We start from the raw sequence: 24,111 nt of genomic DNA on the forward strand, positions 1-24,111 counted from the left end.
GCTGCTTGTCGTGTATATTAACTCCTGTTCAGGTGTATGAGTTTTGATTTTTTTCATCTTTCAGTACATCCTTTAATTTTTTTGAGGCATGATGATTATAATTTTTTAAGCAGTAAAATCTACCAGTAATTTTAAGAGTTTTTGAGACTGATCATATGATTATAAGGGACAGAGGTAAGGCTCTAACATAATTCTTTTCCAAGTTGAAAAATCCTCATTTAATATGTGACTTTATAATGTACTAAATTCCCACATTTTAATTTTTTTGAGTTCCTTCTGATATTTCACTCCACTCCCATAGTCTCTCTGTTCTGAAACCAGTGCCACAGTTTTAATTATTGTTACTTTATTACACATTTTTACATACACCTGGTCAAGTTCTTCACTTTTGCATTTTACTCTGCAAAAAAATATTATGGCACATTTTGCATGCTTGGTCTTCAAGATAAAATTTAAAACTGTTCTTTTCTTTTTTTATTTCACATTTGTTTTATTCCTCCAGGTATATTGTTAGGTCCTTCAAAAATATGAGAGGGTAGGTTTTTTATTTCATTTATTTTTCTTTTTAAAAATAGTTTATTTATTTTTAACTGGAGGGTAATTGGTTTACAATGTTGCTCTGGCTAGAGATTCCAATACTACATTGAAAGGGACAAGAATGGGCATCCTTGTCTTTCTGAGCTTGGAGGAAATGCTTTTAGCTTTTCATGGTTGAGTAAGATGTTGGCTGTAGGACTGTCGTATATAGCCTTCATCATATTGAGGTATATTCCCTTATTTCCACTTTGTTGATTCCATATTATTTTTAAATGGGGGATAGTATTTGGCTCTAATCTTCCTTCTTCTTTCCCTTGCATCTTCACAAAAGTAGTTAGGCACAGCTGACCCCTTCCTGACTACTTTTGAACTGTGGTGTTGGAGAAGACCCTTGAGAGTCCCTTGGACAGCAAGGAGATTAAACCAGTTAACCCTAAAATAAATCAACTCTGAATATTCATTGGAAGTACTGATGCTGAAGCTGAAGCTCCAATATTTTGGCCACCTGATGCGAAGAGCTGACTCATTTGAAAAGACCCTGATGCTGGGAAAGATTGAAGGCAGGAGGAGAAGGGGACAACAGAGGATGAGATGGTTGGATGGCATCACCAACTTGATGGACATAAGTTTGAGTAAACTCTTGGAGTTGGTGATAGACAGGGAAACCTAGCGTGCTGCAGTCCATGGAATCGCAAAGAGTTGGACATGACTGAAGCAACTGAACTGAACTGACCACTTCCTGTGGGAAGCAAGCTCAGCCTTTACCAGCCATGACCACTAGAGGTCACAAAAGCACTTAATATAGTCACTGAAACACCGGAATGCAGTCTGGAGCATTAGCGGTTATGCAAAAATAAACCCATACAGACTGCATTTAATTAAGGTACTTTCTCAAAGTGGAATTGTGATTCCTCATAGCAGACCCATCGTCAACCTCACTCCCCTGTCCCCTACCCCTGCCAATACAGATGAACACAGTTAATCACTAGTGTGCTGAGAAGCATCAGTCACGTCAACTCTTTGTGACTATATGGACTGTAGCCGACCAAGCTCCTCTGTCCATGGGATTCTCCAGGCAAGAATATTGGAGTGGGTTGCCATGCCCTCCTGCAGGGGGTCTTCCCAACCCAGGGATCGAACCCACATCTTTTATGTGTCCTGCATTGGCAGGCGGGCACTTTACCGCTAGTGCCACCTAGGAAGCCCACTCAGTTACTAGGCAGGTAGTTAAAATGAGATTTTCGTACATGAAACCAGCCTAGGACCCCTGCTTTTTGCCTTCCATGCCCCTCTTTTTCCTTTAATGTCAATCATTAGAGCAAATGTTGGGTGCGGGACTCACACACACACACACACACACTTTCCTTTGTGTGTGTGTGCAATTGTTGAGAAAAAGTCGTCTTGGTCTGACTTTTATTTTTTGGCTGTGCCATGCAACATGTGGTACCTTGCTAACAGTTCTTCGACCAGGGACTGAGCCTGTGGTCCCGGCATTGGCGGTGTGCAGTCTTAGCCGCGGAACCACCAGGGGAGTGCCAAAGTCACCTTTGTCTACAATTTTCCCCCATTTTTCACTGCTCAACTATGATGTGTTGAATGCAGAAAACTTAGAAAACAGAAACAAATAGACAAAAATTGATCACTAATCATTCTATCATGCAGAGGTAACCACTGTCACACCCTGGGATGGATGATATTGGGGTGTTGTGTAGTCTAATTTCTTCCCTTGGCTATGCATGGATGTCTTTTCATGTTATCAAGCATTTACCTTCAACGTGAACTTTAGTGACTTTTAGAATCCCATCATATAGATCCACAGGGTTTGCCTATTTTGCTCTGTTGTTGGACACACAGAGGGCTTCCACTTCCCCACGCTACAAATGCTATGATATGTCGTGTGTGTGGGCGCACTCAGTCGTATCCGACTCTGAGACCCCATCGTCTGCCAGGCTTCTCTGTCCATGGAATTTTCTAAGCAAGAACACGGGTGGGTTGCCGTTTCCTACTCCAGGGGATCTTCCCGACATAAGGATCGAACTCGTAAAAACTCTCAGCAAATTAAGTGTAGAAGAAACGTGCGTGCGCGTTAGGTCCTGTCAGTTGTCTGACTCTCCGCAACCCCATGGACTGTAGCCCAACAGGCTCCTCTGTCATGCGGTTCTCCAGGCAAGAATACTGGAGAAGGTTGCCATTTCCTACTCCAGGGGATTTTCGGGGTCCTTTACCACCAGCGCCACCTGGGAAGTGCATTTTTTCGCCACTCCCTGAAGGCTTCTTCCATGACGGTGACGGTCCTGGCCGCCGTCTGGGATCCTGTGACTTACCTTACAGCTGTGAGGGGGTGGGACCTCGGCCTGTGGGCCACATTTCTCTCCTGGGGGCCAGACTGTTCCCAGAGGGCAGGTGCTTGCTCTGAGATGCCAGGAGGGGTGGCCTGTGATGCAGCAGTTAAGTCTGCCCACGTCTGGGTTCAGTCTTAGGAAGTCTATTGAGGGTGCACGTCTAAGGCTTATTCTCTAATTGTCCCAGCTGCCTTTTTTAAAAGTTTATTTTTAAATTGAAGGATAATTGCTTTCCAGAATTGTGTTGGTTTCTGCCAAACATCAAGATGAATCAGCCATAGATATATACCTGTCCCCTTCCTCTTGAACGTCCCACCTCTCTCCTCATTCCACCCCCTAGGTTGTTACAGAATTGGGTTTGAGTTCCCTGAGTCACACCCAGCTGACGTTTTGATTCTTATATATCTGTGTTCTCTTATGCTTTTCCCCTTCCTATAAATTTCAGAATTGGGCATTTTTGGGGTCAAAGTTGAGTATATCTTAGGTCTTCTGATACACATTTTCATATTCTTCTCTAGAAAGTTTGACCAATATTGACTCCAACAAACAGAGTTTAGAGTTTCATTGCCTTAAATTTTCCTCCCAAAGATCTGTAACTACTCCAGTGTCCTGGCCTGGAGAATTCCATGGACTGTATAGCCCATGGGGTTGCAAAGAGTCAGACACGACTGAGCGACTTTCACTTTCACTTTTCATGTGTGTGTGTGTGTGTATACATATATATATATATATGTAGAATAGGGTGAGGTTATCGATATATACCTATATTTTACATCCAAAATATTATATGTATTATTTATGGAGCACGGTTACAGACATATATCTACCTTTAATATATGAAACATATTATATGCTAAATTTATATTAAATATAATTATGCATAAATATAAATTATATCAAATATATATGAAATGTGATTTACCCAGAATAAATATTGGAAATGGAAGGGGAGAGTTGTGATATAACATCATTGATCTAGTTCTGAACCTTCTGGGAGCTTCATATGGAATAATTTTTGTCACATGTATGGATGAATGTATTTGTGTGTGTGTGTGTATGTTTATCGGAGGAGGCACTGGCAACCCACTCCAGTACTCTTGCCTGGAAAATCCCATGGATGGAGGAGCCTGGTGGGCTGCAGTCCATGGGGTCGCTAAGAGTTGGGCACGACTGAGCGACTTCACTTTCACTTTTCACTTTCATGCACTGGAGAAGGAAATGGCAACCCACTCCCGTGTTCTTGCCTGGAGAATCCCAGGGACGGGGGAGCCTGGTGGGCTGTCATCTATGGGGTCGCACTGAGTTGGACACGACTGAAGCGACTTAGCAGCAGCAGTGTTTATAATAGGTGATTTGAAAAGGAGTACTTGGTATAAGATATAAAAAGTTTTTTTTAAGATTTCCCTTATAGAATAAAAGACTGTGTCAGTTAAACAATCAAAAAAAGATCAGAATGACCTTCCAATATATCAGCCAGGGGCCCCTTTTCCCTCACCCTACATTTAAATGCTGTCTCACCATCATGGTCATGAAAAACCAGATTTCTTTCATGGGTCACAGACGTTGAGACTCCAGCGATATGCATCATTTATTTTACATTGTGGTTTCCATATTTTAACCAGTAATATGGTAGGGTCGAAAATACCCACTTTTTTTTGGCATAGATTTCAAACGATGTGAAAAAAACAATTCCAGCCATCCTTTGGGGACGTTTGATAGAAGCTCAGTCCACCTTCTCTTAGTACTGTGTGAAGTTGGCTGTGATGTGCTCATGGTTGAAGGGTATGTAGTCAGCGACTCCTGGAAACAGGCAGAGAACAACCGGAAGTGACCGCGGTGCCCGTGGCCACGCCCCCTCCCGCAGGGTCCACCCGTTACATTGGTTGCCAGTGGGCTGCTGAGTCGCTTCAGTCGTGTCCGACTCTTTGTGACCCCATGGACTGTATGTAGCCCACCAGGCTCCTTGGTCCATGGATTCTCCAGGCAAGAACACTGGAGTGGGTTGCCATTTCCTTCTCCAGGGGACCTTCCCCACCCAGGGACGGGCCGGAAACTGTCTCTTACGTCTCCTGCATTGGCAGGCGGGTTCTTTACCACTAGCGGCACCTGGGAAGCCCGTTAAATTGGTTAGGGTTAGGGGAAGCTGAGCGCCGAAGAATTGATGCTTTTGAACTGTGGTGTTGGAGAAGACTCTTGAGAGTCCCTTGGACTGCAGGGAGATCCAACCAGTCCATGCTGAAGGAGATCAGTCCTGGGATTTCTTTGGAGGCAATGATGCTAAAACTGAAACTCCAGTACTTTGGCCACCTCATGCGAAGAGTTGACTCATTGGAAAAGACTCTGATGCTGGGAGGGATTGGGGGCAGGAGGAGAAGGGGACGACAGAGGATGAGACGGCTGGATGGCATCACCGACTCGATGGACATGAGTTTGAGTGAACTCCGGGAGATGGTGATGGACAGGGAGGCCTGGCGTGCTGCGATTCATGGGGTCACAAAGAGTCGGACACGACTGAGTGACTGAACTGAACTGAACTGAGGGGAACAAGATCGAGTTGACTAGTATGAAGGAAGCATGGAGTTGAGACTTTGAGGTCTTTTTTCTCAGGCTCTCAGCTGCCATGTGGAGCAAATCTTTGGCCAAGCCCTTAGACTGTGCCAGCCTCCTTCCCTCCTATACACAATTGGACTACTAGTATTTATGCTGAAGAATTATTTCCAGGATTAGAAATAATGACTGCCAAGTGCCTAATACAATATCTAACACATAATAAATGTGCAGGAAAGTTGTTACTATTAAAATGGCGTACATAAGCCAAATTTAGAGCATTCAAGTTGGGAACTCATACATTTTGGAGGACTTAAGGAAGGGCCGTTGGTTGAGAATTTTGTCTTTCTGGGCAGGGAACACACAGATTATGACATAATTGATGATTAAGTTTGAAGTAACCAGGTGTCAGAAAGCTTGACAATTCCAGGCCCAAATCGTTTTGGATCTCAGAGGACATTTTTCCTCCCAAGAGAAGAAAAGTAACTAGCAGACAGGAGAACAAGCCTGACTTAAGTTTTGAGGGCAATTAATGAGATGAAAATTGTAAGAGAAATAACGACAATAGTGATATGCATTTTTGAACAAATGCCATTGAACTTATTCATTTCTAATCCTCACAATAACCTAAAGGGTAGTGCTATTTCCAATTGACAGCTGTGGACACTGTGGCTCAGAGAAGAGTCATTATCCGCCTAGAGTAGCTAGAAAATAAGAAAAGGGGCTTTAGGAATTGCCTGGTGGCCCCATGGTTAGGACTCAGTGCTCTGCCAGGGCCCAGGTTTGATCCCTGGTCAGGAAACTAAAATCCCACAAGCTGGGCTACGTGGCTAAAAGAGAGAGAGAGAAGGGGTTTCAAACCAAGGCTTACGTGACTCTAAAATCTTTCTTATATGCGTGGCTGCAATTCCACAAATTCTGACGGGCCAGATTTTGTTAAATTCATGACAGGTGCTAGGAAAGACATCTCTCTCGTTATCTTGGACAATGAAGCATCTTGACAAAGCTTCAGTCTGACTCTGCTATGACTCTACTCACGAAGGGATGGTCACGTCTCTGTGAACATCGGGTTAACTTAACATCATCCTTAGACAAAGTAGACGAATGTTCTTTGGGGCAGATAACATTTTAGCATTTGTGCAAACACTTTGGAGATAGTTAAGGTTTTTGCTGAGTCTGAGTTTCATTCTTTGCAATTTCTCCAAGCAAGCATCCTTCATTTTGGCGATTTTAAAAAACACCACTATGAAAGAAGGTGAAAAATGGACCCTGAGGGAAGCTGTGGACTTGATTCCTGCTCCATCACATACTACGTATGTGCCTGGGGGAAGTCTCTCTTTCTTTCTGAGATAGTTTTTTCTGCTTAAAAGGAGAGTCACTAATACCTACAGAGTTGATGTGAACAGGAAATAAAATAATGTCAGGACATTGATAGCTGTTATTTTTATCCCCCTCATCGATCTGCTCTGGCTGTGAGTTTGCTGTTCTTTCGTTTCACGCGTACGTGTCTTTTAACCCCGAAGTGGCCATCTTCTTAGATCACACACTTGTTTTTTTTGTTCTTTTTTGTTTAACTCTTTCTCACATCTGCTTTTTCTTCCTTTAGCTCTTATTACTTTAGGTCAATCCACTTTCCTTCACTGAATATTTTTTTCCACTAGCTCAGAGTGGTGTTAGAATTCTTGATTTGTTTTTGTTTTTGTTTTTTCTGAGCCACATAGCATATGGGATCTTAGTTCACTGATCAGGGATCAAACTCTCGCCCCCTGTAGTGCAAATGTGGAGTCTTAACTGCTGGACCACCAGAGACGTCCCAGGATTCTTGATTTTTTTAAAAAACTATTTTAAATAACTACTCATTTGTTACCTATTTGTCTATCTAACATCAATGTATATCCATGATATACGTGCATACGTACATACAAAGCTGTTATATATACAACTGTTGTATATACACGTACTCTCACAATCATTTATTGACTAAATAAATGAATGAATTAAATATGGAAATGAAAGAATTTAGACTTCACACAGTGGAAAAAGTGCCTACATTCCTTTTCTTCACTCACCTTCTATTAAAGGTGTTTTGCCACTCAGGAATTGCCAATATGTCTTGTCATTAACATTTCCAGCGATATTGTTAATTGAAGAGACCTCAAGTCCCCAGGATGTCATTCTGGTTTCAAACCTGTGAGAATAATATCATACGTGATTAATGCCTCGCTCCAAGTCAGGCAATAAGAAAAGATGAAGGGCCAGAGACCTTCTAAATGCCTCAGAGATCAGAAAAAGATGGCTAAAAGATAAAGTGCAAATGGCTAATGAACGAATCTTTTACTTCACTTGGAATTAAATAAAAATATGAATGGGTTTTAAAAAACTTATCAATAAGCAAATTAAACAATGCTGATGTCCAACAATGGGCCAAAACATCAGGTGCGTGAGGGATAAATATCCAAGGTTGACCCTGGCAGTTATAAAATTCGTATTTTTCAATACTTTTCAGTGACATGGAAAAATGCTTATGCAACAATATTAAGTGAAAATGTGGGGTACACATTGGATGAGAAATATTTATCTATCTCATGTATATATGGATCACAACTACTTGTAATACATGTGGAGAAAATACCTGTAAAATTATAAAAAATATCAACAGTGATTATGTTCTGGATAGACTATGGATGTTTTGTCTTCTTCTTTATGCTTTCCCCCCCTCAAAATTTCTCCTATGTATATTTACTAATTATAGTTAGAAAAATAAAATTCAGGCAAAATTAAAGCTAAGATTGGAGAGGAAGTAAAGTATATTCAGAAGATCATTGGCAAGTTAAGTATTCTAGAAATGCGATCTTTATCCCGACCTGTTCTACAGAAGTTGGAGAAGTTCTGGAGCTGGTCTGCGGGCCGCAGACACGTGTACTTATCCTAACCTTGGTTCCCCATCCTGAACCCTCCTCCCTCCTCCCTCCCCATACCATCCCTCTGGGTCGTACCAGCGCACCAGCCCCAAGCATCCAGTATCGTGCATCGAACCTGGACTGCTGACTCGTTTCATACATGATATTATACATGTTTCAATGCCATTCTCCTAAATCTTCCCACCCTCTCCCTCTCCCACAGAGTCCAAAAGACTGTTCTATACATCAGTATCTCTTTTGCTGTCTCGTATACAGGGTTATTGTTACCATCTTTCTAAATTCCATATATATGCATTAGTATACGGTATTGATGTTTTCCTTTCTGTCTTACTTCACTCTGTATAATAGGCTCCAGTTTCATCCACCTCATTAGAACTGATTCAAATGTATTCTTTTTAATGGCTGAGTAATACTCCATTGTGTATATGTACCACAGCTTTCTTATCCATTCATCTGCTGATGGACATCTAGGTTGCTTCCATGTCCTGGCTATTATAAACAGTGCTGCGATGAACATTGGGGTACATGTGTCTCTTTCCCTTCTGGTTTCCTCAGTGTGTATGCCTAGCAGTGGGATTGCTGGATCATAAGGCAGTTCTATTTCCAGTTTTTTAAGGAATCTCCACACTGTTCTCCATAGTGGCTGTACTAGTTTGCATTCCCACCAACAGTGTAAGAGGGTTCCCTTTTCTCCACACCCTCTCCAGCATTTATTCCTGCCCTCTTTTTCTAGGACTTCTTTTATACCTCCAAAAGCTTCCTGATGATTCCGTTTCAAACTCAGACAACTGAACTTGTCTAAAGGGATTGTTTTTCTCTGAAGGATATTCTTTGTTCCTGACAGTCCCATCAACAGTTCTGAAGCTTCTTTCTCTTGCCCCTCCACGTCCAGTCCCTCACAAGCCCTGCGGCATCTTCCTTGGCCTGAGTGCGTTTCTCCTAGATAAAGTCCTCCTCACTTTGTATAACAGCTCCGTTTCTGTGGTCACGCCCTAGCTTTCCTCCTAGTCATTCATTCTCCATCCCAATTTACATTTTGCAACACTTTTCTTTCTCAAAAACTTGCAATGCTTCACCGCAAGCTGAAGTCCCATTTCCTCAGCCTGGGACTTCAGGCTGTCTGTGTATCACTCAGTCTATCCCTTCAGACACCGTTCACTTAGTTCAGTCCTGAATTCTGTCCCTAGTCAAGCTGGTTTATTCATTGACCCTAAATTCCTTGCTCAGTTCTCTCTCAAATGCTTTGTCCTCCTCTAAGAGTTAGAGGAATTTATACCCAACACTTGTTAACTCTGGGCTGATAAAATCCCCTCTTCTTGGAATACCATCCTTTCATATCTTGCTGTATGAGGCCTCTTCTTTGAAGCAATCCAAAAGCCACGAGACTTCCTTGACCCTTCTAATCCACTCTGTGCTCTCTCTCCTTTGAATTCCTGTTTTGAAAACTCCATCATCATCTATTTAATTTTTATGAGGGCCTTGCCTCCTTACCAGATCGCAGGCACCTCGAGGGGCTATTCGATAAAGATGGGTTACTTTATAAGAAGGGAAAAAAGCAAGAACACGAAGGAAGGAGAGAGAGAGAGAATGGGAATTCAGACTGAACTTGGAAGGAGCGGCGAACGTCACTGGAGCACTCACTTGAACTTGGGGTTTCGGCGCTGTGCTTCCTCTAGGACAACAAGCAGCACGGATCCTTTCTTCACACTAACACTGATGGTCACATTGAAGAGCAGCTCCACGCCCCTCAGCTGGTTACTTATGGTGTAGACGACAGTGATGTTGGAGGCTGAGGTGGGAACAGGGCTGGGAAAGTTGGGCTGAGTTGGTTGTACCTCTTGATCTGCAAAGACCACAGGGGTCAAACTCATTGAAGATTATGGAGTTCACAGTCTAGGTGCAAAATCTCTCTTATCGGCAGAGCATCCCAGAAAGGCTTTCAAAAAATAACAATGATTCTGTGCCCTTTGTGGAATGTTCTGAGAAACTGGTGTGATCTATGAAGCTGTTTCCCATCCGAGAGAAATGGCCACAGCTGAAGAACCAACAGCTCCCTTAATAAAGAACATTTCTTTTGTTAAAAGGATTTTTAAGCTAAAGGGAGGATTGTGAGCCCTAAGTCACATATTGTACCTGGCACTCCATGTTCACTTGGGGCTTTTTGTTAACCCGAAGAATCTGGAAGCAAAGGTAATATGTTTCAGACCATTTAACAGAATACCTGGGTAACCAGTGTGGAGTCCTAGGAAGGACTCTCTGGCCACCTTGTTCAAGTTGGGAAATCTTCGGTAAGCAGCCTAAGGAGTTAGGTGAGTGTGGCTGTGTTTGGTACGATTGGGACTGGATTGCTTAACTGTGGTCTCTGTAGATTCTGTAATTAGGCTGACAAGGAGCTTGCTAATCACTGTTGTACCAGGAAGTCCATGCAATGTAAGAAGAACCATATTTTATGTTAGTATGTGATTAGAAAGAAATATATAATATCTCTGGGTCAGGTTTTCACCCCATTCCTGTGGTGCGCTGTGAGCATATTTTTATATCTCTAAGCCTTGACTGTAAAGTCAACTTTGTTCTTCTCCTGAGCTTCCCAGGCAAACTCAATGATTGATCAGACTTTCTTTGCTTTTGCACCGTGTGGCGCTTCTATTTCTACTCAATACTTCTTTCTTTTTAAAGATTTTTTTTTTTATGTGGACCATTGTTTAAAGGTTTTGCTGAATTTGTTACAATTTTGCTTTCATTTTATGTTTTTTTGGCTGCTAGGTGTGAAGGACAGGGAAGCCTGGCATGCTACAGCCCATAGGGTTGCAAAGAATTGGACACGACTGAGTGACTGAACACATATGGGGTCTTAGTCCCTTAATCAGAGATTGACCCTTCACGCCCTTCATTGGAAGATGGAATCATAACCACTGGAGTGCCAGGAAGTCCCTACTTAATATTTATTTCACTCTCCCAAGTACTGTAGTTATGTCTACATTTTATCTCCTGGCTTTGTAAAGAGCAGATATGGTAAGATGTTGCATCATGTTTGGTGCACTTGTCAAATGGATGAAGGAAGTCATGTTACTTTGTTAGGACCACGCACCTTCTCTCCACCAGCCATCCCACAAAATGCCTTCCTGTAGCAGGTGCTCAGTAAACCGGTGCTGAATGAAGCGGACATGGGCCTGAATTCCAAGGCAGGACGGCATGGCTGCATGCTGACACAGCTCTGGGGGACTGGACGTCAGCTGTGGCTCTGCCCGCCTGGAAGTCACAGGTGTAACAAGCCCTTATGCCATTCACAATTGGTCCACATAGGTCCACCTGTCATTCCTGGCATAAGACACCACTTTATAGGGAGAGACAGATGTTCAGAGTCCTTACCAGGGCTGCAAGACACTTGGGGCACATCTAGGTAGGTCTTGCCTTTCAGTGAAGGGAGGATTTGGGCAATGGACATGGAGTTTTGGAATTTCCCCTCCTTGATCTCGTCCAGTACAGTATCCATGGTCTGCTGGCAATCCCACTGCTTGTTAGGTCTCTCAGGTGTCACGGAGAGAGCCTGGGACCAGGGGGAAGAGACACACACACACACACACAGGTTAGGCGTAGCTGAGAGTTGGCCGTTTTAAGTCCTGTAAGAGTTAGACTCGATCACTAATCTTTGTGATCAACCAGAGGTTCCAGACAACGTCTGTCTCATTCACAGCTATGTCCCCACTGCTTAGTGCAGTGTCTGTCACATAGCAGTCGCTCAATAAATATCTGAGCTACACTAAGACTGAGGCTTCCCAGGTGGCTCAAAGGTAAAAAAATCTGCCTGCCTATGCAGGAGAGGTAGGAGACACAGGTTCAGTTCCTGGGTCGGGAAGATCCCCTGGAGGAGGACATGGCAACCCACTCCAGTATGGAGAATCCCATGGACAGAAGAGCCTGGTGGGCTGTCGTCCATGGGGTCGCACTGAGCTGGACACGACTTCCAGGGAGTCCTTATCCAGGGAGTGCTATCAGGGCGGCTGTACTTGCTCACAGTTCTTAGATGTAGAAGTGCGAGGAGAGCTGGCAAAGCAAGCCTCTGGGGAGCTGTTGTCTAGGACAACCTGGCTGTCTCACCGTGGGAGACCTCTTCCGCTCTCTGCTCTGCACACCCTTCGGGGGACTGGCCCCTCATTTGATCACACAAGACTGCCAGCCAGAGGTTCCGTAGCCCGGGCCACAACAGAGGATGCATGGGTGGGGTTAATCGCCGCGTGCGTCCTCTTGGTGACGGTGATTGGTGGACGCACGCGCCAATCAGAGTCCTTCCCTGACATACAGACACCCGGAGGGAGAAGCCTCTTCTCTTCCCCTTCCGGGTTAGTAATCACTAAGGCGCTAGTGAAAGAGGAGACCGAGAAAGCTGGCCTAAAACTCAGCATTCAGAAAACTAAGATCACGGCATCCAGTCCCATCACTTCATGGCAAATAGATGGAGAGACAGTGGAAACAGTGACAGACTTTACTTTTTTGGTCTCCAAAATCACTGCAGATGGTGACGGCAGCTATGAAATTAAAAGACGCTTACTCCTTGGAAGGAAAGTTATGACCAACCTAGACAGCATATCAAAACACAGAGACATTACCAACCTTTGCCAACAAAGGTCTGTCTAGTCAAAGATATGGTTTTTCCAGTTGTCAGGTATGGATGTGAGAGTTGGACCATAAAGAAAGCTGAGGGCCGAAGAATTGATGCGTTTGAACTGTGGTGTTGGAGAAGACTCTTGAGAGTCCCCTGGACTTCAAGGAGATCCAAACAGTCCATCCTAAAGGAGATCAGTCCTGAATATTCACTGGAAGGACTGATGCTGAAGCTGAAACTCCAATACTTTAGCCACCTGATAAGAAGCAACTCATTGGAAAAGACCCTGATGCTGGGAAAGATTGAAGGCAGGAGGAGAAGGGGACAACAGAAGATGAGATGGTTGGATGGCATCACCAACTTGATGGACATGAGTTTGAGTAAGCTCTGGGAGTTGGTGATGGACAGGGAGGCCTGGCGTGCTGCAGTCCATGGGGTCACAAAGAGTCAGACACGACTGAGTGAGCACCTGAACTGAACTGAACTGAAGGCTCTGGTGACCATCTTTCTCAGACATTTTGAAGAAGCAGGAGAGAAGCAGAAAAATCAAGACTGAGAGATGATGATAGAGTGATCCCTGATATCTTATTTGAGACCTTTATTTTGATTAATTCTGAAATCACCTGGATCCTCTAGTTTATGTGAAATAGTAAATCTCAGTTTTGTCTTGTTTTTTTTTTTCCTTAAGCAAAAACTGTTGGAGTTTCTGTTATTTGCATAATGATCCTTGATGAATACACTGTGCAAGTCACACTACTGAGTTTTCTATCTTATGGGTAAAATAGAAACCATAGCTCCTGCCCTACCTTTGGAGTGGTCATTGGAGGTTCAGTTGGGATGCTATGCAAAAGCATTTTTTTAAATAAAAAATTTTTTTTTTTACCAAGTCTCCTGGGATCTTTGGAGAAGGCAATGGCACCCCACTCCAGTACTCTTGCCTGGAAAATCCCACGGATGCAGGAGCCTGGTAGGCTGCAGTCCATGGGGTCGCTAAGAGTCCGACAGGACTGAGCGACTTCACTTTCACTTTTCACTTTCATGCATTGGAGAAGGAAATGGCAACCCACTCCAGTGTTCTTGCCTTGAGAATCCCAGGGATAGGGGAGCCTGGTGGGCTGCCATCTATGGGGTTGCTAAGAGTCAGACACGGTTGAGTGACTTCACTTTCACTTTTCACTTTCATGCATTGGAGGAGGAAATGGCAGCCCACTCCAGTACTATTGCCTGGAGAATCCCAGGGATGGGGGAGCCTGGTTGGCTTCCATCTATGGCATCACACAGAGTCGGACACGACTGAAGTGACTTAGCAGCAGCAGCAACCTGGGATCTTAGTTCCCCAACCAGGATGGGATCGGTGCCCCTGCAGTGGAAGTGCAGAGTTTTAACCTCAGGCCTGTCAAGGAAGTCCCTGCAATAGCATTTTGTAATGTATGATGTGGAAGCTGTCCTTCCATCTCCCTCTCTTTAGGGTTGTACTGACCTCAGCCACCAGAGCGTGTTAATGTGCTGGGGTTGCTGACAACTGATTCACCTGAGCTTCAAATGAAAAATGGGAGGTGGGAGAGGGGAGCCAGACATGGATGTGAGCTGGAGAGAACAGTGTGAGCAAACAGGCAGTTCTGACAGGCACTGTTGACCTCCGCAACCACGACAGTGGCTCTTCCCAGAGTCCACTTTACTGGGCTCTTTGGTTAAAGGCCATCAGTTAGGTTTTCCCAGCAACCACATCTTGTCCACTAGCCATGTTCCCCTCCCAGACCCCGCTAAGCAATCTGTATCCCTTTGGGATAAAACATCGCAAACACCAACTCTTTAGAAAGGAGTGATGCATTAAGCAAAAAGAGAAGGGGGTGGCAGAGGATGAGATGGTGAGATAACATCACTGACTCAGTGGACACGAATTTGAACAATCTCAGGAAGATAGTGGAGGACAGAGGAGCCTGCTGCATTGCATGGTGCTGCAGTCCGTGGGGTTGCAGAGCCCGACACGACTCAGTGACCCAACGGCAACATGGATCCGTTAATTGTTAGAAGTCAGTAATAGCTTGGCAGGAGAAGTTTACCTCTCCAAGTTAAGTTCTTGCCAGAGGAACCTTGAAAGCATTGGCATGTTGATGGAAGAAAGATCAGGGATTCAGAAACAGAGGGAAGGCCCCATGAGTGCCCCTGGGAAGCAATGTGAGTGGCCTAGGTCACTTGAAGGGCAATGATAGCAAGCAGAGGTGAGTGAAGGCTGCAGAGGAAGCTTAATTCACCTTATTCCCTTGGGAGAGACCACAATTATTAAAATCCACCTTTATCTGTGATTCTTTTATATGTTTGCTATGATAGGGAAAATGAAATCCCAAGAGTCATTTTCACATATTTGCCCAAGATTGTGGTCAACCTGGGATTCAAGCTCAAGTTGTTAGAGCTTAGAAACCTTGATGCTGAAGCTCCAATACTTTGGCCACCTGAAGCGCAGAACTGACTCATTGGAAAAGACCCTGATGCTGGGAAAGACTGAAGCCAGGAGGAGAAGGGGGCAACAGAAGATGAGATGGTTGGATGGCATCACCGACTCAACGGACATGAGTTTGAGCAAGCTCCGGGAGTTGGTGAAGGACAGGGAGGCCTGGCGTGCTGCAGTCCATGGTGTTGGACACGACTGAGAGACTGAACAGCAACAGAAACACTTGGCTTTCGACAGCAGAATATTTTAGATTAGGACAAGTTTATATAGTAGATACCTGGTGATTTCAGACTTCAGATTGCCTGGGTAAGAAACTCTGGCATGATTGGATTAGGGAGAGGCGAGAAATCCACCTGGCCTTTGATATTTGGATATGAATGAGGCCCTGCCTTTTTCCAAGGAAAACTTTAATTCTTAGGTACAGCTTATCACAGTGTACCTTGCAGAACCGACAAACCAAATAAGCAAAAGCAAACACCTCTCTCTCTGGCACTAAGGACAGCAAGGTTATTTTCAGTGAGTCATGAACAAAACAGCGTGGATTTCTTCCGGACTTCCTTTGTTCCACTACAAAGCTTTCTAGACCAGAGCCCTGGGAATACTCTTGTTGATTCAGCCAGTAAAACAGTGTTGTGTTTTTACAGTAAAACAAAGTTCTCTGGCAAAATTCCACTGATCGCAACATGATGTAGAAACTGATTTTATTTTCATTTTATTCCATGGCACACTGGGGATTTTTATCCACTCTTATGTGTAACATGAAAGAACTTCTAGTCTATTTATGCCCTTTGCTGATTTTTTTAATCTTATTTTAAAAAATATTTTAAAAATTGAGATGTAACTGACATGGAACATTATATCGTTTCAGGTGTACTGTTAATTTTATGTCTGTGTATACTGTCAAATGACTGCAATCTAGTCTAGCCACCCACTGCCACACATAGTTTCACAGTTTTTATACTGTGATGAAAAGTTAAGATTCCCTCTCTTAGTAACTTTTCAATATATAATATAGTATTGTTAACTGTAGTCACCATGCGGTACACTGCATTGCTAATTTAGCACACAGAACACCAAACCATTCTGTACATCCTCCTGCACTAATCCAGAACTAAATTAGATTTAGGGCTGGCATCGTAACACCATGATTCTGTTTATTTATTTTTTACTGATGTATAGTTGATTTATGGGCTGTCCAGATGGCCCAGCTGTTAAGGAATCTGCCTGCAATGTGGGAGACCTGGGTTAGATCCCTGGGTTGGAAAGATCCCCTGGGGAAGGGAAAGGCTACCCACTCCCGTATTATGGCCTGGAGAATTCCATGGACTGGATAGTATTATTTTAGTTTCAGGCATATAGGATAGTGCTTCAGTGTTTTTGCAGATTGTACTCCACGATAGGTTATTACCAGATAAAGGCTATAAAGCCCTGTGGACACAGCACACCCTGTTGCTTATCTGTTTTATGCCTAGTAGTTTGTATCTGCTGACCCCATGCCCCTAATTTGTCCTCCCACTTCTCTCTCCCTTTTGGTAACCACAAGTTTGCTTTCTATATCTACGAGAATGTTTCTGTTTTGCATATACATTCATTGTATTATTTTTTAGATTCTACATGTAAGTGATATCGTATAGCATTTGTTTTTTTCTGCCTGTTTAATTTCACTAAGCATAGTATTATGATTCTCTGGTTCTTGGCCGTTCCGTGTTGGCAAGGTCATGATGTAGGTTTTCTATTACTCCTATAGGGCTCAGATGGTAAGGAATCTGCCTGCAATGCGGGAGAACCAGGTTTGATCCCTGGGTTGGGACGATCCCCTGGAGAAGGAAATGGCTAGCCACTTCGGTTTTTTGCCTGGAGAATCCCATGGACAGAGGAGCCTGGCAGGGGGCTCCATGGGATCCATGGGGTCACAAAGAGTCAGCCACAACTGAAGCAACTTCACTTCACTTTATAGGGCATTTTGAGATGATTTGGCTGCAGATGACCCTTTAATTTCGATTCTAGTTGGTTCTCTCTCTCCCTGCTATTTTATTGGTGTGTTTTCTATAGGAGGCTGCTGCCCTAATCAACGGAGGGAGGTGTGTGTATGTGTGTGTGTGTGGTTGTATTTGGAGCTATATCAAGCAGCATCTTACTGCATCCGAGCCTGAGACTCTACCCAGGGGAACACTGCACAGACTGTAGACTGGATGACCAGATGCATCTGGCATTGCCATGTAGTAGGGATCTTTGTGAGGCTGAATTGACATCGAGAGAGTGAAACAGCTTGACAAAGATTAGATGTCTAGGCAGCTTTGACTTATTTTCATTAATCCTTTTGAATATGATCCCACATTTTTTTTGGATCACGATCCAAGGCTGATAAAAGAACATTTGATTGGCAAGATGGAATCAGAAAAGTCAATGTTACTTGAGGACTTACTCGAATAATCTTATTTTAAAAAATATACCAAACTCCTGTGCGAAGTCACTTCAGTTTTGTCCGAGACACTTGTCGACCCTATGGACCGGAGCCTGCCAGGCTCCTCTGTCCATGGGATTCTCCAGGCAAGAATACTGGAGTGGGCTGCTATGCCCTCCTCCAGGGGATCTTCCCAAGCCAGGGATCGAACCTGGGTCTCCTATGTCTCCTGCATTAGCAGGTGGGTTCTTTACCACTAGGTTCCACCTGGGAATTTTTATGAACAAACTGATCATTATTAATAGTAAATGAATACATTTCTTGGATTTATTATTTTTCCCCAAGGAAGCAAAGAGAGTTCATGTACATTTGTTTTTCTACTTTACCTGTGAAGTAGAGGGGAGTTAAGGCTTACCTGCATTTTGGGGGGGAACAGGCTGTGCGGCATGCGGGGTCTATCTTCCTGACCAGGGACTGAGCCCGCCTGTCCTGCAGGACGCATTTACCTGCATCGCGAGGCCAGTGCTGTAGACGTCTCCGATGAGGCCATTGTCTCGGACCCTCGTGCTGATATCCTCCACGATCTTCTTTAGCAACTGAGCGAACAGGGCGCGGTACCCTTCCTCCGAACCTACGGGGATCCTGTTGTACATACAGGTCAGAGCCAAGGTCGCCACTGCTCCTGCGTCTGTGAATCACAGCAGAGGGTAAGACCACCCCCTCCACAGTATGAACAACCAGCATTTTACTGTTGCATTGCTGCGTTCAGTGGGGGCTTTCCTAGTGGCTCAGTTGGTAAAGAATCTGCCTGCAGTGCAGGAGACCCGGGCTTGAGTCCCTGGTCAGGGAGGTCCCCTGGAGAAGGACATGGCAACCCACTCTGGCAATCTTGGAAGTCCATGGACAGAGGAGAGGGACAGGCTGCAGTCCATGGAATCGCAGAGTCGGGCACGATGGTGGGGCTGACTTCGGTTTTTCACTTTACTGCGTTCAGTAACCTCCCTGACCCTTCAGGACAGCCTGTGAGACAGGACCTCTGATTGTGTCCATTTCAGGGATGAGGGTATGGAGACTCAGAGAACTGCCCAGGGAGGCATCGCTAGTAAGGAGCAAGGACCTGAGAGTGGCTCCGCAGGACGCCAAGGCTCACGCCTCGAATGAAAGCTGACTGGCAGTGGTTTCAACCCCATTTCGCATGTCCCAGCATTTATCTGTCAAAAAGTCAGTGCTTCGTGAAGTCCCAGCTGTCGTCACTTCTCAGCGAAGCCTCCTCTGTCATCCCACCCAACAGGCGCAGTCTCTTTTCTGAACTCCTCCAGCATCCGTTCTTTGTACCTGCTTTGCCCTCTCTGCCCTCTCTTCTGTTACCCTGCCAGGGAGCTCTTGGATGAGGGGGTGGGTGGGGCCTGCCTCCTCCAGGGTACCCCGTACAGGGGTCCTCCGCGGGGAGCTCTCAGATGAGGGGGAAGAGGAGCCTGCCTCCTCCAGGGTACCTGGTTCAGGGATCCTTGGTGGGGAGCTCTCGGATGAGGGGGTGGGTGGGGCCTGCCTCCTCCAGAGTACCTGGTACAGGGGTCCTCCGCGGGGAGCTCTCGGATGAGGGGGAAGAGGAGCCTGCCTCCTCCAGGGTACCTGGTTCAGGGATCCTTGGTGGGGAGCTCTCGGATGAGGGGGTGGGTGGGGCCTGCCTCCTCCGGGGTACCTGGTACAGGGGTCCTCCGCGGGGAGCTCTCGGATGAGGGGGCAGATGAGGCCTGCCTCCTCCGGGGTACCCCGTACAGGGGTCCTCAGCCCTTTCCTTCTTATTATGTGTGAACTAAATGGGCAAACTCTGGCATAGTGAGACCAGAACAAACCAGAGACTCACCAGATGGCATTTTTTTTTTTCTCACTAATCTTTTCCTCTCCACCCTAATCTCCACCCCAAAGTTGCATCATCTCGCTGAGGATGACAGTGTTGGCCAAGAAGTCCCAATTTCCTGAACTGGCAGAGACGCCCCAGCCATGAGAAGGTCCCTGATGAGAAGCAGAGGCCAGTCTGTGTTTGACCCACAGGGAAGATACCTGAGCAAATATTGACCTGAGTGTTGGTCTAGTAGGGACTAAAATGAGAGAGGTCGCTGAAGTTGCATATTTAAGGGGTGAAAATGTGAGCTGATGCTGTTGCTTAGACAGTGGCAGAGGAGAAAAGGTGACCACAAATGAGGGACCTCACAGAGGGCATCATGCCGAGAAGGGGTCATTATGTGTGATGGGGTGGAGGAGAGAGTGTCCATTCACAGATAGCCTCGCAGGATGCAGGAAGAAGAAGGTTCCGGTGCCTCCTTGCAAGAGAGCATCATGGCTTTAAAGCTCAGAGAGGAGCTGTATAATATCAAGAGAATGTTTGGACGTTGTGAGGAGAAGCACTGGGAAGAATAGAGTGTGGACGCATCAGTTTAGTTCAGTTCAGTCGCTCAGTCGTGTCCAGCTCTCTGCGACTCCATAAACCTCAGCACGCCAGGACTCCCTGTCCAGCAACTCCTGGAGTTCAGTAGGGATTAAAGAGGAGGCTCAGGGTGGGGCTGAGTCTAGACGTTGGTTTAATAATTTAACTGCTGTTTGGGAACGACTCGTGACTTGGATGACATGCTTATTGGTTCCAGTGGAGATTCTGGAACTGCCAGGCACGTCAGGTTTGTCCTGGTTTTCTGTTTTCCTTTTCTCTTTCATGCGTACCTTACGTTTCATTTATCCCTTGCACATCCACCAAATGTCTGCCCAGCATCTCTCCCTGCTGACATCTTCCTGGCCCTCCCCTCCTCCGTGGAAAGCACCCCCTGCCACGGTCCCCCCAGCTCTACCCGTCAGTGACCTTGGTGTTCCAGGCTCAGGGCAGCGTTTGAAACCAGTGACTTACCCACGTCAAAGGGAGAGGAGCTGGCCAGCAGGGTCTTGGCGAAGCGGGCTGCTATGGGTAAGGTCATCTCTGGGTTGTTCTGGCACAGCGCCAGGATGGCCAGACTGGGCCCATAGAAGGTGGAAGCGTAGGAACCGAGGCCTTGAGAGGGACAGGAGCCTGCGTAAGACTAACGTTCACCGTAAGAAAGACATTTGTGAAAAAGGAAAAGCCAGACCTTGGAAATGGACATGGCTAGAAATCCTGTCCAAAAAGAAAGATACTGTATTGGCAAGAGACAACTTCCTGCCTCTCAGAACAAGAATGGCATCTGGCAGGGGAACGGAATCAAAGGGAGGCTGCTGTCTCCAGGGGAAGGCGTGCAGTCGTGTCCTCCCGGGAGGGCGGTCTTTTCCAGTTTGTTGGACCAGAAGTGGAGATCTCATGTGGGGATTATCAGAGTGACCTGAGTGGAGGAACACCGGCTCTTTTCCCTCCACATCCACCCTCCCCTCCTTCTCTTTACAGATTTAGAATTCTCAGGAAGGGCCATTTGCCTCACTTCCCCACTCCCTTCTGATGAGGTCTTACTGGAAGGTGTCCAGTTCTCCATTTGGGTCCGCAGAGTTGACACTTTGTCCCCAGGGTCTCGGCAGGAGGAGGTGAGGGCCATGATGGTGAGGGCGAGCTGACCAGCAGTCAGGTCTGTGGAGGAGAGAACAGTACTGTTAAACAAAGGCATTCTCAGAGCGGAGAGCTCCAGCGGTCAGGCTGAGCTCTCTGCTTCTTTCCAGATCATTTTGATTTTTTTAAAATAATGTGATCAGATAGTTTTTTGACCTTTCTTAAGGAAAGAAGTGTGGGAAGACACTGCAGAAATGTTTAACCTGGTGACCTCTATGTGGTTTGACCACCTCTTTCGGATTTCCTGGTATCTGTTTAGAAAAGCAGCAAGAATACCCCTGCAAGTTCGTATGGAAACATGTCTAGTTACAAGACACTTTTAACTCTACTCAAGTTTCTCTAACTTGGACCTCAGGCAACTCCTGTGAGGTAGGCAGAACACAGATTTTATTGCTTTTGTTACTATTGCTGTTCCTGTTTAACGTATCTATTCTTTCTGGTCATGCCATATGGAATATGGGGTCTTCAGTTCTTCCCCAACTGGGGATTGAACTTGCATCATCTTGCATTGGAAGTGTGGAGTCTTAACCACTGGACCGTCAAGGAAATCCTGCTATTAGTGTTATTGTTACTCGAGTGACCTGCATTTTGTGAATGACAGAGGTGAGGTTGGTGGGAATCTGTGAGCCCATCAGGGTCACAGAGTTAGTAGGTGGCGGAGTCAGACCTGGAAGCCTGCTCATTTACATTTAATCTAGAGCTGTTTCTGCTTTACTGCCCTCCTATGTGAATGCACCGACCCGAGGTTCCGTCCTTCCAGTGATGCAGGGAAAGGTGTTTGGTGACTCAGGCACCATCACAGGTAGCGCTGGGGTGGAGGGACTTGGGGAGGGGGTCTGGGAGTGGAGACTCAGGGAGCCCGCTGAGGGGCTCTGGTTTCTCACCGGCTGTGTCACTGGCCATGAGATCGAAAGTCAGGAGCTTCTGGGCCTCCACGTTGTAGGCTCCTGCTAGGTTCATGGCGATCAGGACACTGGGATTTGGGAAGGTGGAGTTGATCACCGAGTTCTCCATGATCACTTGGATGCCATCGACCCAGGGCTGCTCTGCTGAGGGAACAGCTGCGAAGGGCAAAGCCATTTACTAAACCCTTCATCCTCACTCTCTCTTCTCAGAAATGTTTGCATCTCTTAGCTTTGGTATCCTTGGGGATGCCCCCGTTAGGGGTGATTATTAAAGAGAAATGGAGAAAACGCTCAGGTTTCCTTTTGAGGCCAGTTAGTCACTGCACGCATGCTCAGTCACGCAGTCGTGTCTGACTCTTGTGACCCCATGGCCTGTAGCCCGCCAGGCTCCTCTGTCCATGGGATTCTCTAGGCAAGAAGACTGGGGTGGGCAGCCATGTCCTCCTCCAGGGGATCTTCCCGACCCAGGGATCGAACCTGGGTTTCTTGCATTGCAGGCGGATTCTTTACCATCTGAGCCCCCGGGGAACCCCAGTTAGTCCCTACATCTTTCCAAAGAACTCTGATCTTTAAGAAAGTGATTTTTTACTTAGCAACATCAAACAATGCGGCTCACAGACATTTCATGCTAGTTCTAGCATGTTCCCAGAGATCACTGATTGCCCTGCATCCATCTTTTTCTCACTTTTGCATGAGATGTAAGAAGGATCTGGGCTACGACCTATCCTCAGCAGGTACCCAACCTTCTCCCCACCAGGGGCACATGGTCAGCACAGTCACTGAGGGTCTCCCCCCGAATCATCAACCATCATTCCCGCAACAGTATTTCAATCTCTCTTAATGTAAAGTGCGGAGACTTGCCTCTCCAAGAACTCGCGCCGTTAAGTCAGGAGCGATGAGCCGTCCAGACTCGCGCCCTGTAAGGGACCCCGTCACGGCTGCCACTCTCAGGCCCTCTCTCGTCATTAGACGCCAGCGTCTGAGCTTTCTGCCTGGCCCCAGGGTAACCGCTTCCTTGACCTCCTTGGAAAAAATGCCCTACTCACAGCATGAGCTTCGGGTCTGGGTGCTGGTGTTCGTCGCAGCCCAGAGAAGGGTCAGGAGCTGGAGGGCAGCCCGGGCCATGCCTCTGTCTCCTGGTGTGTCCCGTCCCCTGTTCCCGAGTCCCGACGTGTGCAGGCTTCGTGTTTCCCTGCTTCCCCTTATATATGCGGCTCTTTGTAAAGCAGTCTGCCTGCTCCCCATCCCAGCCACTCCTAAGCGCTTATCCTGATTTCCATTTGCTCACGCAAGCTTGCCTACTCCCAAGCCTCCAAGGCATCTGAAGGTCATGTCTCGGCAGCACGGTCAGAGGAGACACTCGGGACTTCGTATGCGATGAAGGCCAAGTGTCCTTTACTAAAGTCCCGGGAGGCTGGCTAGTGTGCGAGTCTTAAGGGGACTTTCTCCTAAGCCTTTTCTTACCCAGAAACCTCTTGGCTATTTTTCAGCAACCACGTCATTGAGGTTGGGGTGGTTCCTAAGGCCCCACCTCACAGTTCATGGGGTTCTCACGGCAAGAACACTGGAGTGGTTAGACATTCCCTCCTCCAGTGGATCAGATTTTGTCAGAACTCTCCTCTATCACCCGTCCGTCTTGGGTGGCCCTGCACAGCGTGGCTTCATTGAGTTACGCAAGCCCCTTCTTCACAAGGGGGCAGTAATCCACGGAGGGGAAACCTGGGCAAACTCCGGGAGGTGGTGAGGGACAGGAGGCCTGGTGCGCTGCAGTCCATGGGGTTGCAGAGTCGGACACGACTTGGTGATGAACAGCAACACCCCACTTACGGTCGGAGGCG

At 46.2% G+C, this 24,111-nt stretch overlaps 2 protein-coding genes across 12 annotated transcripts in view; one reads left to right on the plus strand and one right to left on the minus strand.

The window, feature by feature from the left end:
• The window catches only part of STX3 (syntaxin 3), a 130,150-nt gene that overhangs the window by 61,295 nt on the left and 44,744 nt on the right, over nucleotides 1-24,111 (plus strand). The window lies entirely within an intron of this gene.
• On the minus strand, nucleotides 4,443-23,681 carry CBLIF (cobalamin binding intrinsic factor). Of its 3 annotated transcripts, none has more exons than XR_015142448.1 (9): nucleotides 23,320-23,681; nucleotides 22,253-22,429; nucleotides 21,276-21,389; nucleotides 20,706-20,846; nucleotides 18,313-18,494; nucleotides 11,436-11,894; nucleotides 9,989-10,190; nucleotides 7,496-7,614; nucleotides 4,443-4,679 (listed from the first exon to the last, which is right to left on the minus strand). XR_015142448.1 is itself a non-coding variant. In XM_086341876.1 (9 exons), the coding sequence occupies exons 1-9, from the start codon at nucleotides 23,396-23,398 to the stop codon at nucleotides 4,618-4,620; spliced, it is 1,254 nt and encodes a 417-aa protein (XP_086198002.1). In that variant the 5' UTR covers nucleotides 23,399-23,450; the 3' UTR covers nucleotides 4,443-4,617. The 3 variants fall into 3 exon arrangements, 2 of the variants coding, with proteins under 2 accessions (XP_086198002.1, XP_086198003.1); XM_086341876.1 differs by having other exon boundaries at nucleotides 11,717-11,894; nucleotides 23,320-23,450; XM_086341877.1 differs by having other exon boundaries at nucleotides 11,717-11,894; nucleotides 23,135-23,450.

Source organism: Bos grunniens, chromosome 15 (genome assembly GCF_055505025.1).
Source record: "Bos grunniens cultivar Pamir isolate PY7600 chromosome 15, Bosgru_T2T1.0, whole genome shotgun sequence".
In the NCBI taxonomy this organism is placed as follows: domain Eukaryota; kingdom Metazoa; phylum Chordata; class Mammalia; order Artiodactyla; family Bovidae; genus Bos; species Bos grunniens.

What these genes read in the sequence shown, in the direction of transcription:
- CBLIF (XM_086341876.1), bottom strand. Translation starts at nt 23,398, where the DNA reads ATGGCCCGGGCTGCCCTCCAGCTCCTGACCCTTCTCTGGGCTGCGACG. An exon ending in CCAAGTGTCTTGCAGCCCTG is followed by an intron (nt 10,191 to 11,716) that starts GTAAGGACTCTG and finishes TGGTCTTTGCAG; the next exon opens with ATCAAGAGGTACAACCAACT. An exon ending in CAAAACACCTTTAATAGAAG is followed by an intron (nt 4,680 to 7,495) that starts GTGAGTGAAGAA and finishes GCCTGTTTCCAG; the next exon opens with GAGTCGCTGACTACATACCC.